At 41.9% G+C, this 18,476-nt stretch overlaps 1 protein-coding gene and 1 pseudogene across 1 annotated transcript; both read right to left on the reverse strand.

Moving 5' to 3' along the window:
- Positions 1-1,782: 1,782 nt before the first annotated feature.
- Positions 1,783-6,357, reverse strand: LOC139571230 (immunoglobulin lambda-1 light chain-like; annotated as a pseudogene).
- A 3,400-nt stretch (positions 6,358-9,757) lies between these two features.
- Positions 9,758-16,368, reverse strand: LOC139571168 (immunoglobulin lambda-1 light chain-like). Its single transcript, XM_071393784.1, has 4 exons — positions 16,302-16,368; positions 15,868-16,200; positions 11,189-11,218; positions 9,758-10,336 (listed from the first exon to the last, which is right to left on the reverse strand). The coding sequence occupies exons 1-4, from the start codon at positions 16,339-16,341 to the stop codon at positions 10,011-10,013; spliced, it is 729 nt and encodes a 242-aa protein (XP_071249885.1). The 5' UTR covers positions 16,342-16,368; the 3' UTR covers positions 9,758-10,010.
- Between the last annotated feature and the right edge of the window lie 2,108 nt (positions 16,369-18,476).

Consider the following 18,476-nt stretch of genomic DNA (forward strand, 5'->3'; position numbering starts at 1 on the left):
ACACCCATCCACTAGTACTAGAGGAAGGAGGGTCCCTAAACCTTAGTTAGACTGATATAGTCTCTCTACTACTACACCCATCCACTAGTACTAGAGGAAGGAGGGTCCCTAAACCTTAGTTAGACAGATATAGTCTCTCTACTACTACACCCATCCACTAGTACTAGAGGAAGGAGGGTCCCTAAACCTTAGTTAGACTGATATAGTCTCTCTACTACTACACCCATCCACTAGTACTAGAGGAAGGAGGGTCCCTAAACCTTAGTTAGACTGACATAGTCTCTCTACTACTACACCCATCCACTAGTACTAGAGGAAGGAGGGTCCCTAAACCTTAGTTAGACTGATATAGTCTCTCTACTACTACACCCATCCACTAGTACTAGAGGAAGGAGGGTCCCTAAACCTTAGTTAGACTGATATAGTCTCTCTACTACACCCATCCACTAGTACTAGAGGAAGGAGGGTCCCTAAACCTTAGTTAGACTGATATAGTCTCTCTACTACACCCATCCACTAGTACTAGAGGAAGGAGGGTCCCTAAACCTTAGTTAGACTGATATAGTCTCTCTACTACTACACCCATCCACTAGTACTAGAGGAAGGAGGATTCCTAAACCTTAGTTAGACTGATATAGTCTCTCTCTACTACACCCATCCACTAGTACTAGAGGAAGGAGGGTCCCTAAACCTTAGTTAGACTGATATAGTCTCTCTACTACTACACCCATCCACTAGTACTAGAGGAAGGAGGGTCCCTAAACCTTAGTTAGACTGATATAGTCTCTCTACTACACCCATCCACTAGTACTAGAGGAAGGAGGGTCCCTAAACCTTAGTTAGACTGATATAGTCTCTCTACTACACCCATCCACTAGTACTAGAGGAAGGAGGGTCCCTAAACCTTAGTTAGACTGATTTAGTCTCAACTACATCACTACACTCCTCTCTGAACCAGACCAACACAGAACTGAGCAGAGCTTTGTACTGACAACAGAGATATTGTACAGTAACTTTCCATAACGTCATTTGTGATTGATTTGAAACTGCGTGATGGATTTAGTCTGGAAATGATTACAATGAAATACAACTATAATGAAATACAACTATAATGAAATACAACTATAATGAAATACAACTATAATGAAATACAACTATAATGAAATACAACTATAATGAAATACAACTATAATGAAATACAACTATAATGAAATACAACTATAATGAAATACAACTGTTTGAGCCACAAGGTGGAAGCATATTATAATATTATATCTCTTGTTTTTCTCCTGCTGGCAAAGATGTACGGAGAGAAAATATTCATGAGTAAAATGTTATTGTACATTATAGTAAGACGTACGTTTATAACACTATTGAATATAAACTATGAATATATTGAATTTATCATGTTATTGGACTGTTGTTTTAATTCTTCATACAGTGAAAAGTACAAGCAAATATTGCCTGGGAAATAATCAAGTTTCCTTTTCAAATCAACTATTTTAAATAGATTATTAAATATATACTTTCAGAATGATCTTATAATACAATCATATCACACTAATGAAGGTTCTCAATAATGTGAAGTAATTTAAACTAAACCTCTGGCCCATCTCTGGTTATTCATTAACATTACAGTAAACCTGCTCTACATCCTGGATATCTAGATCAACTATTTCTGGATCTGGATTAAAGAGAGCTGCTCTATTTGAGTTCAGTTAAACTCCCCCTCATTTAGTGCTTCGAACACTGATGTTCATCAACATGCTCAAATACAAACACTTGTTCTTTAGAATGTTCTTTATTTAATATCCACAATACAGCAAAGCTCTAACTATTCCTCTATTATACATCTGCAAAGCAACCCATTTCAAATATACAGAGTCTACTTATCATATAGCCTATGATATCAGTGTGATTAGCTATTTATCTTTTATGGAACAATGTATATATGCAGGTTAAACTTCTAATGCATTAACAATATCTTGAAAAGTGATGTAGAAAATCAACTGGACATTACAATGGTTCTCAGGCTATTCAGTGCTGCATACAGACTTCTTGATGTCTTTCTCAGCGAACTTGGAGCCCGCGGTGACTTTACATGAGAACACTTTGTCCTGGTTCCATTCTGACGTGTCAACGGTCAGACAGCTGCTGAGTTGGAACGTCTTGTCGGCTTGCGGCACCGGGCCACTCGTAGCGATGCCGCCGGTGACCGGATTCCCTCCCGTTGTCCAGCTGACATCAGCGTAGCCCATGGCCATCTGACTGGCCAGACACACCAGGGTGACTTTGCTGGACTTCAACTCATCGCTGGACGGAGGGAAGGGTCAAGACAGGCGGAGGGAGGGTAGAGTCTGGACCAATGGAATGAGCAGAATAAATATTACACTAAATCATTTGATATGTTAGTAGAATGAAACAGGGTTGTGTGATTATACTGTAGAATAAAAAATAAAACGTTTTCTCAAAGGCTAAAATAGCCCATTACATTTTTTAAGTTTAAATGTGAAATCAACAACTACAGATATACTGTAGGCTCTGAAGCTGTCACATGGTGTCCATGACTCTTGATAATCAGTCCACAAAGTAGGTTATTTACACTAAATATATATGAAATAAGAATATAATGTTAAATATGTAACTCTATTAACTATTACGTATTACAAAAAACCTTGAAAACAAAAATAAGGTTAAAAGAAAGGGTACTCACCAGTGACAATGAGCTTGGTTCCTTGTCCGAATACCACAGTGATTCAGTTTGTATACACAGCCGTACAAAAACCTCCTAGCTCTCTCTACTGAGAGGACAGGAACTGAAACATCCCATTCAGACAGAGCTTCACTCTCTCTACTGAGAGGACAGGAACTGAAACATCCCATTCAGACAGAGCTTCACTCTCTCTACTGAGAGGACAGGAACTGAAACATCCCATTCAGACAGAGCTTCACTCTCTCTACTGAGAGGACAGGAACTGAAACATCCCATTCAGACAGAGCTTCACTCTCTCTACTGAGAGGACAGGAACTGAAACATCCCATTCAGACAGAGCTTCACTCTCTCTACTGAGAGGACAGGAACTGAAACATCCCATTCAGACACAGCTTCACTCTCTCTACTGAGAGGACAGGAACTGAAACATCCCATTCAGACAGAGCTTCACTCTCTCTACTGAGAGGACAGGAACTGAAACATCCCATTCAGACACAGCTTCACTCTCTCTACTGAGAGGACAGGAACTGAAACATCCCATTCAGACAGAGCTTCAGTCTCTCTACAAACATCTCAGGTTTTTCTAGAGTTCCTCTCTATGAAGTAACAGTATATAGAATAGCATCATATTCTGCTGTTGGTGTCTGGTCCTTTTGAATTCATCAGTTAAAGCAATATCCATATGATGCAGTATTGACCTGATGATGATGATGATGATGATGATGATGATGATGATGATGGGGGTGATGATGTTGGTGATGATCACAACAAGAGAGACAACATCAGTTTCCTTTCAGACAATGTCTTCTTATAATCTTTTTGACATGTAGGAATGAATGGTTCCTCCATTTCCAGATCTCCCATTGTGCCATGTATATATTGTTATAATAATCACTGATCAACTTCTGTTTGTTAGAGTTCACCCCTCTGACGCGCATGAAGCAGAAGTGAGTGTATTTGGTGAGGAGGTTTTGTCATGGTGTATGTCACTGTGATACGATTTCATTAGCATCATGTGTCTTACAATAATACACTGCGGAGTCTGTCTCCTCCACAGTATTAATGATCAAACAATAATCTGATTTAGACTGATGATTAGATGTAAATTTATGAGAGGAGAAACCAGAACCATATTCTACAGAGCTCCAACCAGTGTGGTACCACCTTAACACGTACTGAGGGACTCCCCCTGGAACCTGTTTATACCAACGAGCACCACTAAACTGAACAGTCCCCAGGTTACAGTCCAGAGTGGCCTTCTCTATTATCAACAGTCCCCAGGTTACAGTCCATAGTGGCCGTCTCTATCATCAACAGTCCCCAGGTTACAGTCCATAGTGGCCGTCTCTATCATCAACAGTCCCCATGTTACAGTCCAGAGTGTCCATCTCTATTATCAACAGTCCCCAGGTTACAGTCCATAGTGGCCGTCTCTATCATCAACAGTCCCCATGTTACAGTCCAGAGAGGCGCCTCTCCTTTCCTCACTGTCACAACAGGAGGCTTCTGTGTCACCACAGTCACACCACTGACACCTGGGAAATAAGAAGACGACATGCAGTAAAGAGAAACATACAGACTCATTAATAATAAAACAGGAAGTAAAACCTCCAGGAAGTCAGACTCCTTACATGTTAGAGCAGTGATGAAAGTGCAGTGTCCCCAGCATGATGTCAGTGTGTGGTGTGAATGGCCCTTACTGTCCAGCTGAGAGATGAGCAGGATTGGAGTGTGAGGAGAGGAGAGGCTGCAGGACCCAACTATAAGGAGACAGACAGGGAGGAACAGAGGGGGGGGCCTCTATATCTAAGCCTATCAGCTTCTGTAAAGATGGACTTCTGATCAATTTTAATTACTGTGTTACGGATACAGGTATCCTGTGTGTGTGTATCCTGTGTGTGTATTTCTTTTCTCTCCTTCTCCCCTCACAGGTGGCAATCATCATTCCCCAATCAGTCACCAATCAGTCGCTAATCAGAAGACACCTGCTCCTTTTCTCCTACCCTATCACATTCCCTTTCCCTTGGTTTAAAACCCTGTCAGTTGTTTTCTCTGGAGCTCGATCTCTATGTCATGCAATTTCTCTCTAGATCTCTTGTGGTTTGCAACTACATGTCACTTTGTCTGTTACCCTGTGAGTATTGTTTTGTTATGGTGTTTGGCTGTTTGTTTGATGGTGGGAAAAGGGGGTACCAAGACAAGTCGTCCATGGGCATACACTACCTGTAGGAATACTTTGTTTAAGAACACTAGTTAGAACTGGGCGGACCACCCGCTGTATCTTTGGTTAGTTAGCTGTATTGAAGTAGGCTAGACTAGCTTAGGGGTGTTTTGGGATATTTGTTTCTTTCCTTGGATCCAGCTCAGCCCCTTTTCCTGCCCTCCTTTACCGTGTGTTTAAAAATAAACCATGAGTGTTTGATGGTAATTTAGTTGTCTGTGGTTATTTCGTTCTCACTTACTTTTTCACTACTATAATTTGCATGAGTTATGTTACGGGTCTCGTTACCATCCCCCCTAGACTACTGGGCCAAAGGGATTCGTAACATACTGTAACTATTCAACTATCAAAATTATATATATTTTAGATTGGTATAACAAAAACTATATGGGATCATTTTGGTTACACTGAAAAGAGCAGTATTTAGTTTCATGTGAGTTGTGTTGGTTAGTTTACTTAAATCAGCATGTCATAATATAGATAATAACATAATATTATCTGGACCTGATAGTGGGGTTCTGAACTAACAGTACATCACTAAATGACTGTTGATGTAATACGTCTCTACTGTAAACCAGGGGACTGACTATCATGGAGGTTATCTGATACATGGAGTCTTCTGTTAGGACTGAACCTTCTGGAATATCACTTTATCATTCATGCTTTGTGACAACTAGGTGTAATTGTTAATGACAACATTCTAGTAAATGTGTGAAGGGTTTTGTGTAAAACACAAGCATGGAATGTTCTCCTCCTGCAGACACACTGGTTCAGGATGACTTGACATTCAGTTAGTGTCTATATTCAGAACATCTGAAAGCAGAAGTGAGTGTGTTTGGTGAGGAGGTTTTTGTCATGGTGTATATCACTGTGATACAGCCTCTTCAACAGAGTCGTCCCATGTCTGACAGTAATACACTGCTGAGTCTGTCTCCTCCACATTACTGATTATAAACTGATAATCCTTATCAGACGTGGCTTTAGATGTGAAACGATCAGAGGAGAAACCAGATCCATATTCATCAGGAGAGGCATGAGTACGGTAAAACCTTAACACATACTGAGGAGCTCCTCCTGGAACCTGTTTATACCAGCTTACATAATTGCCTTCATGTTTGGTAATGTCACAGTAAAAAGTAGCAGTCCCCTTTGTACTGACAGTCAGTACTGAAGGTGTCTGTTTCACTGCTTTCTGGCAACTGACATCTGTGGGAATGAAATACAATTTAGGACATTTCATCATACATGAATTAACAACTTCTAATGGCTTTTTGTGATTCATGTTGAACATATAGTAAATTCCTTACATGTTAGAGCAGTGATGAGAGTGCAGAGTGTCCCCAGCATGTTGTCAGTGTGTGGTGTGAACGGCCCTTACTGTCCAGCTGAGAGATGAGCAGGGTTGAAGTGTGAGGAGAGGAGAGGCTGCAGGACCCACCTATAAGGAGACAGACAGGGAAGAACAGAGGGAGGGGCCTCTAAAGTTAACCAATCACCAGCTATTCTCATTGCTCTACATGAGGCCCTGTCTTCTTCACTGACTCCTATTCTACCTCCATCAAACCATAACTGGAGTTTAATATCCTATACTAGTTCTTCACAAGACTAACATAATGATGAGGTATCTAATCTCCTACCTCCATCAAACCATGAATGGAGTTTATTATCCTATACTAGTTCTACACAAGACCAACATAATTATGAGGTACTCAGGATGTCTCCCTATTCCCTTTATAGTGCACTACTGTTGACCAGAACCCAATGGGCCTTTGTCAAAAGTAGTGCACTATAAAGGGAACATAGTGCCATTTGGGACACATTTTCAGTTTCAGTCCACTCCTCTGGTCACCTGCAGACCCCCCCACCACCCCTTCCCCCACACAGTTCTGAGATGAGATAAAATAAACTCTTCATTTACATGAAGCTATAAATAAGGAGAGGAGGAGGGGAGGGGAAGCAGGTGTGTGCTGGGGGAGAAGGGGAACAACACATCACTGCCTGTAACTCAGTGTCAGATCTACAACACGTCCCTGGTGAATGACTCTGATAACTAGAGATAGTAGATATGAAACTATCAGCTGGTCTTTGGGTGGGACTGAAACCAGTGGTCTACAGACAGCTGTTCCTGTTGTAAAGTACATGTAGATCTTTCCTCAGTCATTATTGGTGGTCGTATGTCCTCCTCTGGTGGACGTTGATAGAACTGCAGACTCTATTCTGATCACTGATGCACGATGGGGTGAATCCTAACTTCCAATTAAGGTGAATCTTTACTTAGTCATGCATTGATGCCAATGGGAGACTAAGTGAAAATGTGACTGAACTGCAAGTTAGGATTCGCCCCAATGTGAACAAGACCAGACTGAGTGAGGGCACCACCGAGGACAGATGTGAGGAACCAGATGAGGACACAGAGAGAGAAAATGGAACAGGACAAGGGTTCATGAGGACCAGAGGAGGGAGGGTCCCTAAACCTTAGTTAGACAGATATAGTCTCTCTCTACTACACCCATCCACTAGTACTAGAGGAAGAAGGGTCCCTAAACCTTAGTTAGACTGATATAGTCTCTCTACTACTACACCCATCCACTAGTACTAGAGGAAGGAGGGTCCCTAAACCTTAGTTAGACAGATATAGTCTCTCTCTACTACACCCATCCACTAGTACTAGAGGAAGGAGGGTCCCTAAACCTAAGTTAGACTGATATAGTCTTTCTACTACACCCATCCACTAGCACTAGAGGAAGGAGGGTCCCTAAACCTTAGTTAGACTGATATAGTCTCTCTACTACACCCATCCACTAGTACTAGAGGAAGGAGGGTCCCTAAACCTTAGTTAGACTGATATAGTCTCTCTACTACTACACCCATCCACTAGTACTAGAGGAAGGAGGATCCCTAAACCTTAGTTAGACAGATATAGTCTCTCTCTACTACACCCATCCACTAGTACTAGAGGAAGGAGGGTCCCTAAACCTTAGTTAGACAGATATAGTCTCTCTCTACTACACCCATCCACTAGTACTAGAGGAAGGAGGGTCCCTAAACCTTAGTTAGACTGATATAGTCTCTCTACTACTACACCCATCCACTAGTACTAGAGGAAGGAGGATCCCTAAACCTTAGTTAGACAGATATAGTCTCTCTCTACTACACCCATCCACTAGTACTAGAGGAAGGAGGGTCCCTAAACCTTAGTTAGACAGATATAGTCTCTCTACTACTACACCCATCCACTAGTACTAGAGGAAGGAGGATCCCTAAACCTTAGTTAGACAGATATAGTCTCTCTCTACTACACCCATCCACTAGTACTAGAGGAAGGAGGGTCCCTAAACCTTAGTTAGACAGATATAGTCTCTCTCTACTACACCCATCCACTAGTACTAGAGGAAGGAGGATCCCTAAACCTTAGTTAGACAGATATAGTCTCTCTACTACTACACCCATCCACTAGTACTAGAGGAAGGAGGGTCCCTAAACCTTAGTTAGACAGATATAGTCTCTCTCTACTACTACACCCATCCACTAGTACTAGAGGAAGGAGGGTCCCTAAACCTTAGTTAGACTGATATAGTCTCTCTACTACTACACCCATCCACTAGTACTAGAGGAAGGAGGGTCCCTAAACCTTAGTTAGACAGATATAGTCTCTCTACTACACCCATCCACTAGTACTAGAGGAAGGAGGGTCCCTAAACCTTAGTTAGACAGATATATTCTCTCTACTACTACACCCATCCATTAGTACTAGAGGAAGGAGGGTCCCTAAACCTTAGTTAGACAGATATATTCTCTCTACTACTACACCCATCCACTAGTACTAGAGGAAGGAGGGTCCCTAAACCTTAGTTAGACTGATATAGTCTCTCTACTACTACACCCATCCACTAGTACTAGAGGAAGAAGGGTCCCTAAACCTTAGTTAGACAGATATAGTCTCTCTACTACTACACCCATTCACTAGTACTAGAGGAAGGAGGGTCCCTAAACCTTAGTTAGACTGATATAGTCTCTCTACTACTACACCCATCCACTAGTACTAGAGGAAGGAGGGTCCCTAAACCTTAGTTAGACTGATTTAGTCTCAACTACATCACTACACTCCTCTCTGAACCAGTCCAACACAGAACTGAGGAGAGATTTGTACTGACAACAGAGATACTGTACAGTAACTTTCCATAACGTCATTTGTGATTGATTTGAAACTGGTGATGGATTTAGTCTGGAAATGATTACAATGAAATACAACTATAATGAAATACAACTGTTTGAGCCACAAGGTGGAAGCATATTATAATATTATATCTCTTCTTTTTCCCCCTGCTGGCAAAGATGTATGGAGAGAAAATATTCATGAGTAAAATGTTATTGTACATTATAGTAAGACGTACGTTTATAACACTATTGAATATAAACTATGAATATATTGAATTTATCATGTTACTGTACCGTTGTTTTAATTCTTCATACAGTGAAAAGTACAAGCAAATATTGCCTGGGAAATAATCAAGTTGCCTTTTCAAATCAACTATTTTAAATAGATTATTAAATATATACTTTCAGAATGATCTTATAATACAATCATATCACAGTAATGAAGGTTCTCAATAATGTGAAGTTGTAATTTAAACTAAACCTCTGGTCCATCTCTGGTTATTCATTAACATTACAGTAAACCTGCTCTACATCCTGGATATCTAGATTAACTATTTCTAGATCTGGTCAAAAGAGAGCAGGCTGCTCTGTTTGAGTTCAGTTAAACTCCCCCTCATTTAGTGCTGCTAACACTGATGTTCATCAACATGCTCAAATACAAACACTTGTTCTTTAGAATGTTCTTTATTTAATATCCACAATACAGCAAAGCCCTAACTATTCCTCTATTGTACATCTGCAAAGCAACCCATTTCAAATATAAAAAGTCTACTTATCATATAGCCTATGATATCAGTGTGATTAGCTATTTATCTTTTATGGAACATAATGTATATATGCAGGTTAAACTTCTAATGCATTAACAATATGTTGAAAAGTGATGTAGAAAATCAAATGGACATTACAATGGTTCTCAGGCTATTCAGTGCTGCATACAGACTTCTTGATGTCTTTCTCAGCGAACTTGGAGCCCGCGGTGACTTTACATGAGAACACTTTGTCCTGGTTCCATTCTGACGTGTCAACGGTCAGACAGCTGCTGAGTTGGAACGTCTTGTCGGCTTGCGGCACCGGGCCACTCGTAGCGATGCCGCCGGTGACCGGATTCCCTCCCGCTGTCCAGCTGACATCAGCGTAGCCCATGGCCATCTGACTGGCCAGACACACCAGGGTGACTTTGCTGGACTTCAACTCATCGCTGGACGGAGGGAAGATGGTCAAGACAGGCGGAGGGAGGGTAGAGTCTGGACCAATGGAATGAGCAGAATAAATATTACACTAAATCATTTGATATGTTAGTAGAATAAAACAGGGTTGTGTGATTATACTGTAGAATAAAAAATATTACATTTTCTCAAAGGCTACAAACAATTAACATGTTGGGCTCAAATTAAAAGGCACTAAAACCATGTAATTCTATTGTTACATATTACTCATATGTCTGTTTGTAGCTGGACTTTCTAAGTAACTCTCCATATGTGACTTTTCAGAGGTAAAGCAGATTTCTGTGCAAGTGGATAATGAGTTCAGATCTCTAAGTTTAAACATAATCAAGTAGTCAGATGTTCTGAATGAGGGATACAATCACACATATATCCTACTACTAGTCAACCAGCAAACAGAGTTACCAACTGTAATGTAGTAGCCTGCAATGTAATGAATCATGTAGCAACATTGTGTTTAACTACCATATACATGGTTTTATCATTATTTAATATAACGTGGGACAAACATTTTAAAGGTTGATACAACTTTATGTAGACTTCACATTCAAATCTACCTCTGAGTAAATATATTATTATTGTATGAGACATTATAAATGAGTAGTGTTGTCAAGTGACAGCAGTAACCTACATGGTCAAATAGTCCATCACGTTTCTTAAGTTTAAATGTGAAATCAACAACTACAGATATACTGTAGGCTATGAAGCTGTCACATGGTGTCCATGACTCTTGATAATCAGTCCACAAAGTAGGTTATTTACACGAAATAAATATGAAATAAGAATATAATGTTAAATATGTAACTCTATTAACTATTACGTATTACAAAAAACCTTGAAAACAAAAATAAGGTTAAAAGAAAGGGTACTCACCAGTGACAATGAGCTTGGTTCCTTGTCCGAATACCACAGTGATTCAGTTTGTATACACAGCCGTACAAAAACCTCCTCACTCTCTCTACTGAGAGGACAGGAACTGAAACATCCCATTCAGACAGAGCTTCACTCTCTCTACTGAGAGGACAGGAACTGAAACATCCCATTCAGACAGAGCTTCACTGTCACTACTAAGAAGACAGGAACTGAAACATCCCATTCAGACAGAGCTTCACTCTCTCTACTGAGAGGACAGGAACTGAAACATCCCATTCAGACAGAGCTTCACTCTCTCTACTGAGAGGACAGGAACTGAAACATCCCATTCAGACAGAGCTTCACTGTCACTACTGAGAGGACAGCAACTGAAACATCCCATTCAGACAGAGCTTCACTCTTTCTACTGAGAGGACAGGAACTGAAACATCCCATTCAGACAGAGCTTCACTCTCTCTACTGAGAGGACAGGAACTGAAACATCCCATTCAGACAGAGCTTCACTCTTTCTACTGAGAGGACAGGAACTGAAACATCCCATTCAGACAGAGCTTCACTCTCTCTACTGAGAGGACAGGAACTGAAACATCCCATTCAGACAGAGCTTCTCTCTCTCTACTGAGAGGACAGGAACTTAAACATCCCATTCAGACAGAGCTTCACTCTCTCTACTGAGAGGACAGGAACTGAAACATCCCATTCAGACAGAGCTTCACTCTCTCTACTGAGAGGACAGGAACTGAAACATCCATTCAGACAGAGCTTCACTCTCTCTACTGAGAGGACAGTAACTGAAACATCCCATTCAGACAGAGCTTCACTCTCTCTACTGAGATGACAGGAACTGAAACATCCCATTCAGACAGAGCTTCACTCTCTCTACTGAGAGGACAGGAACTGAAACATCCCATTCAGACAGAGCTTCACTCTCTCTACTGAGAGGACAGGAACTGAAACATCCCATTCAGACAGAGCTTCACTCTCTCTACTGAGAGGACAGGAACTGAAACATCCCATTCAGACAGAGCTTCACTCTCTCTACTGAGAGGACAGGAACTGAAACATCCCATTCAGACAGAGCTTCACTCTCTCTACTGAGAGGACAGGAACTGAAACATCCCATTCAGACAGAGCTTCACTCTCTCTACTGAGAGGACAGGAACTGAAACATCCCATTCAGACAGAGCTTCACTCTCTCTACTGAGAGGACAGGAACTGAAACATCCCATTCAGACAGCTTCACTCTCTCTACTGAGAGGACAGGAACTGAAACATCCATTCAGACAGAGCTTCACTCTCTCTACTGAGAGGACAGGAACTGAAACATCCCATTCAGACAGCTTCACTCTCTCTACTGAGAGGACAGGAACTGAAACATCCATTCAGACAGAGCTTCACTCTCTCTACTGAGAGGACATGAACTGAAACATCCCATTCAGACAGAGCTTCACTCTCTCTACAAACATCTCAGGCTTTTCTAGAGTTTCTCTCTATGAAGTAACAGTATATAGTATAGCATCATATTCTGCTGTTGTGTCTGGTCCTTTTGAATCCATCAGTTAAAGCACTATCCATATGATGCAGTTTTGACCTGATGATGATGATGATGATGATGAGAACCTGAGCCCTAGGACCATACATCAGGACTACCGGGCATGATGACACCTTGCTGTCCCCAGTCCGCCTGGCCTTGCTGCTATTCCAGTTTCAACTGTTCTGCCTGCGGTTACGGAACCCCTACCTGTCCCAGACCTGCTGTTTTCAACTCTTAATGATCGGCTATGAAAAGCCAACTGAGATTTATTCCTGATTATTATTTGACCATGCTTGTCATTTATGAACATTTTGAAAATCTTGGCTCTCTCTAATTTTCTCCTTCTCTCTTTCTTTCTCTCGGAGGACCTGAGCCCTAGGACCATACGTCGGGACTACCGGCCGTGGTGACTCCTTGCTGTCCCCAGTCCGCCTGGCCTTGCTGCTATTCCAGTTTCAACTGTTCTGCCTGCGGTTATGGAACCCCTACCTGTCCCAGACCTGCTGTTTTCAACTCTTAATGATCGGCTATGAAAAGCCAACTGAGATTTATTCCTGATTATTATTTGACCATGCTTGTCATTTATGGAAATTTTGAAAATCTTGGCTCTCTCTAATTTTCTCCTTCTCTCTTTCTTTCTCTCGGAGGACCTGGGCCCTAGGACCATGCGTCGGGACTGCCGCCCGTGGTGACTCCTTGCTGTCCCCAGTCCGCCTGGCCTTGCTGCTATTCCAGTTTCAGCTGTTCTGCCTGCGGTTATGGAACCGCCACCTGTCCCAGACCTGTTGTTTTTCAACTCTTGATGATCGGCTATGAAAAGCCAACTGAAAATTATTCATGATTATTATTTGACCATGCTTGTCACTTATGAACATTTTTGAACATCTTGGCATAGTTCTGTTATAATCTCCACCCGGCACAGCCAGAAGAGGACTGGCCACCCCTCATAGCCTGGTTCCTCTCTAGGTTTCTTCCTAGGTTTTGGCCTTTCTAGGGAGTTTTTCCTAGCCACCGTGCTTCTACACCTGCATTACTAGCTGTTTGGGGTTTTAGGCTGGGTGTCTGTACAGCACTTCGAGATATTAGCTGATGTACGAAGGGCTATATAAAATAAAATTGATTGATTGATTGATGATGATGATGATGATGATGATGATGATGATGATGATCATAACAAGAGAGACAAAATCAGTTTCCTTTCAGACAATGTCTTCTTATAATCTTGTTGACATGTAGGAATGAATGGTTCTTCCATTTCCAGATCTCCCATTGTGACATGTATATATTGTTATAATAATCACTGACCAACTGATGTTTCTTAGAGTTCACCCCACTGCCACGCATGAAGCAGAAGTGAGTGTATTTGGGGAGGAGGTTTTTGTCATGGTGTATATCACTGTGATAGGAGAGTCATTTTGAGTCTGACAGTAATACACTACTGAGTCTGTCTCCTCCACATTGTTAATAATCAAACAATAATCTGATTTAGACTGATGATTAGATGTGAATTTATGAGAGGAGAAACCAGAACCATATTCTACAGAGCTCCAACCAGTGTGGTACCACCTTAACACGTCCTGAGGGACTCCTCCTGGAACCTGTTTATACCAACCAGCAATATTATCAACAGTCCCCAGGTTACAGTCCATAGTGGCCTTCTCTACTATCAACAGTCCCCAGGTTACAGTCCAGAGTGGTCGTCTCTATTATCAACAGTCCCCAGGTTACAGTCCAGAGTGGTCGTCTCTATTATTAACAGTCCCCAGGTTACAGTCCAGAGTGGTCGTCTCTATTATCAACAGTCCCCAGGTTACAGTCCATAGTGGCTGTCTCTATTATCAACAGTCCCCAGGTTACAGTCCAGAGTGTCCGTCTCTATCATCAACAGTCCCCAGGTTACAGTCCAGAGTGGTCGTCTCTATTATCAACAGTCCCCAGGTTACAGTCCAGAGTGGCCGTCTCTATTATCAACAGTCCCCAGGTTACAGTCCAGAGTGGACTTCTCTATTATCAACAGTCCCCAGGTTACAGTCCAGAGTGGCCGTCTCTATTATCAACAGTCCCCAGGTTACAGTCCATAGTGGCCGTGTCTCCTTTGCTCACTGTCACAACAGGAGGCTTCTGTGTCACCACAGTCACACCACTGACACCTGGGAAATAAGAAGATGACATGTAGTAAAGAGAAACATACAGACTCATTATTAATAAACTAGGAAATAAAACCTCCAGGAAGTCAGACTCCTTACATGTTAGAGCAGTGATGAGAGTGCAGAGTGTCCCCAGCATGTTGTCAGTGTGTGGTGTGAACGGCCCTTACTGTCCAGCTGAGAGATGAGCAGGGTTGGAGTGTGAGGAGAGGAGAGGCTGCAGAACCCACCTATAAGGAGACAGACAGGGAGGACCAGAGGGAGGGGCCTCTGCAGGTAACCTATCACCAAGCCAGGGAGGACCAGAGGGAGGGGCCTCTACAGTTAACCAATCACTCTCTACTCTCAAACATACTGTATCTGGGTCTTCACAAGACCAACAGACAGATTTCTAAATAATATCTGGACGTATCCTATATCTTCATAACTGTGACATACATTTCAATTAGAGTCAATATTAAACTATAAAAAATGCAAATATTTGAGATAAGACTATTTCATAAACATATTGGATTTGTTTTGTTGCATTGTAAAGATCAGTATTATGTTTCTTCTCAGTTATGTTAGTTAGTTTAAATCAGCAGTTCATAATATGTATAATAATAACATTATAATAATATTATCTGGACCTGATAGTGGGGTTCTGAACTAACAGTACATCACTAAATGACTGATGATGTAATATGTCTCTACTGTAAACCAGGGGACTGACTATCATGGAGGTTATCTGATACATGGAGTCTTCTGTTAGGACTGAACCTTCTGGAATATCACTTTATCATTCATGCTTTGTGACAACTAGGTGTAATTGTTAATGACAACATTCTAGTAAATGTGTGAAGGGTTTTGTGTAAAACACAAGCATGGAATGTTCTCCTACTGCAGACACACTGGTTCAGGATGACTTGACATTCAGTTAGTGTCTATATTCAGAACATCTGAAAGCAGAAGTGAGTGTGTTTGGTGAGGAGGTTTTTGTCATGGTGTATATCACTGTGATACGAGGGCAAAAGGAGAGTCATTCCGAGTCTGACAGTAATACACTGCTGAGTCTGTCTCCTCCACATTACTGATTATAAACTGATAATCCTTACCAGACGTGGCTTTAGATGTGAAACGATCAGAGGAGAAACCAGATCCATATTCATCAGGAGAGTCATTTGTGTAGTAAAACCTTAACACATACTGAGGAGCTCCTCCTGGAACCTGTTTATACCAGCTTACAACATTGCCTTCATCTTTGGTAATGTCACAGTAAAAAGTGGCAGTCCCCTTTGTACTGACAGTCAGTACTGAAGGTGTCTGTGTCACTGCTTTCTGGCAACTGACATCTGTGGGAATGAAATACAATTTAAGACATGTAATCATACATGAATTAACAACTTCTAATGTCTTGTTTTGATTCATGTTGAACATATAGTAAATTCCTTACATGTTAGAGCAGTGATGAGAGTGCAGAGTGTCCCCAGCATGTTGTCAGTGTGTGGTGTGAAAGGCCCTTACTGTCCAGCTGAGAGATGAGCAGGGTTGGAGTTTGAGGAGAGGAGAGGCTGCAGAACCCACCTATAAGGAGACAGACAGGGAGGACCAGAGGGAGGGGCCTCTGAAGTTAACCAATCACCAGCTATTCTCATTGCTCTACATGAGGCCCTGTCTTCTTCACTGACTCATATTCTACCTCCATCAAACCATAACTGGAGTTTAATATCCTATACTAGTTCTACACAAGACTAACATAATGATGAGGTATCTAATCTCCTACCTCCATCAAACCATGAATGGAGTTTATTATCCTATACTAGTTCTACACAAGACTAACATAATTATGAGGTACTCAGGATGTCTCCCTATTCCCTTTATAGTGCACTACTGTTGACCAGAACCCAATGGGCCTTTGTCAAAAGTAGTGCACTATAAAGGGAACATAGTGCCATTTGGGACACATTTTCAGTTTCAGTCTACTCCTCTGGTCACCTGCAGACCCCCCCACCACCCCCTCCCCCCACACAGTTCTGAGAGGAGATAAAATAACCTCTTCATTTGCATGAAGCTATAAATAAGGAGAGGAGGAGGGGAGGGGAAGCAGGTGTGTTCTGGGGGAGAAGGGGAACAACACATCACTGCCTGTAACTCAGTGTCAGATCTAGGACACGTCCCTGGTGAATGACTCTGATAACTAGAGATAGTAGACATGAAACCATCAGCTGGTCTTTGGGTGGGACTGAAACCAGTGGGCTACAGACAGATGTTCCTGTTGTAAAGTACATGTAGATCTTTCCTCAGTCATTATTGGTGGTCCTATGTCCTCCTCTGCTGTACGTTGATAGAACTGCAGACTCTATTCTGATCACTGATGCACAGTGGGGTGAATACAAACTTCCAATTCAGGTGAATCTTTACTTAGTCATGCATTGATGCCAATGGGAGACTAAGTGAAAATGTGACTGAACTGCAAGTTAGGATTCTCCCCAATGTGAACAAGACCAGACTGAGTGAGGGCACCACCGAGGACAGATGTGAGGAACCAGATGAGGACACAGAGAGAGAAAATGGAACAGGACAAGGGTTCATGAGGACCAGAGGAAGAAGGGTCCCTAAACCTTAGTTAGACAGATATAGTCTCTCTCTACTACACCCATCCACTAGTACTAGAGGAAGGAGGGTCCCTAAACCTTAGTTAGACAGATATAGTCTCTCTACTACTACACCCATCCACTAGTACTAGAGGAAGGAGGGTCCCTAAACCTTAGTTAGACAGATATAGTCTCTCTCTACTACACCCATCCACTAGTACTAGAGGAAGGAGGGTCCCTAAACCTTGGTTAGACAGATATAGTCTCTCTCTACTACACCCATCCACTAGTACTAGAGGAAGGAGGGTCCCTAAACCTTAGTTAGACAGATATAGTCTCTCTACTACTACACCCATCCACTAGTACTAGAGGAAGGAGGGTCCCTAAACCTTAGTTAGACAGATATAGTCTCTCTCTACTACACCCATCCACTAGTACTAGAGGAAGGAGGGTCCCTAAACCTTGGTTAGACAGATATAGTCTCTCTACTACTACACCCATCCACTAGTACTAGAGGAAGAAGGGTCCCTAAACCTTAGTTAGACAGATATAGTCTCTCTACTACTACACCCATCCACTAGTACTAGAGGAAGGAGGGTCCCTAAACCTTAGTTAGACAGATATAGTCTCTCTCTACTACATCCATCCACTAGTACTAGAGGAAGGAGGGTCCCTAAACCTTGGTTAGACAGATATAGTCTCTCTCTACTACACCCATCCACTAGTACTAGAGGAAGAAGGGTCCCTAAACCTTAGTTAGACAGATATAGTCTCTCTACTACTACACCCATCCACTAGTACTAGAGGAAGGAGGGTCCCTAAACCTTAGTTAGACAGATATAGTCTCTCTACTACTACACCCATCCACTAGTACTAGAGGAAGGAGGGTCCCTAAACCTTAGTTAGACAGATATAGTCTCTCTACTACTACACCCATCCACTAGTACTAGAGGAAGGAGGGTCCCTAAACCTTAGTTAGACTGATATAGTCTCAACTACATCACTACACTCCTCTCTGAACCAGACCAACACAG

This window comes from Salvelinus alpinus, chromosome 1 (assembly GCF_045679555.1).
Source record: "Salvelinus alpinus chromosome 1, SLU_Salpinus.1, whole genome shotgun sequence".
Taxonomy (NCBI): Eukaryota; Metazoa; Chordata; class Actinopteri; order Salmoniformes; family Salmonidae; genus Salvelinus; species Salvelinus alpinus.

Excerpts from the sequence above, each read along its gene's own strand:
- LOC139571168 (XM_071393784.1), bottom strand. The coding sequence starts at position 16,341 with ATGCTGGGGACACTCTGCACTCTCATCACTGCTCTAACAT. Across the intron at positions 11,219-15,867 it reads CTCTCCTTTTGCCCTCGTAT|TCGGACAAGGAACCAAGCTC; the intron begins CACAGTGATATA and ends TCACTGTGGTAT. Across the intron at positions 10,337-11,188 it reads AACCAAGCTCATTGTCACTG|ACTCTACCCTCCCTCCGCCT; the intron begins GTGAGTACCCTT and ends CCATTGGTCCAG.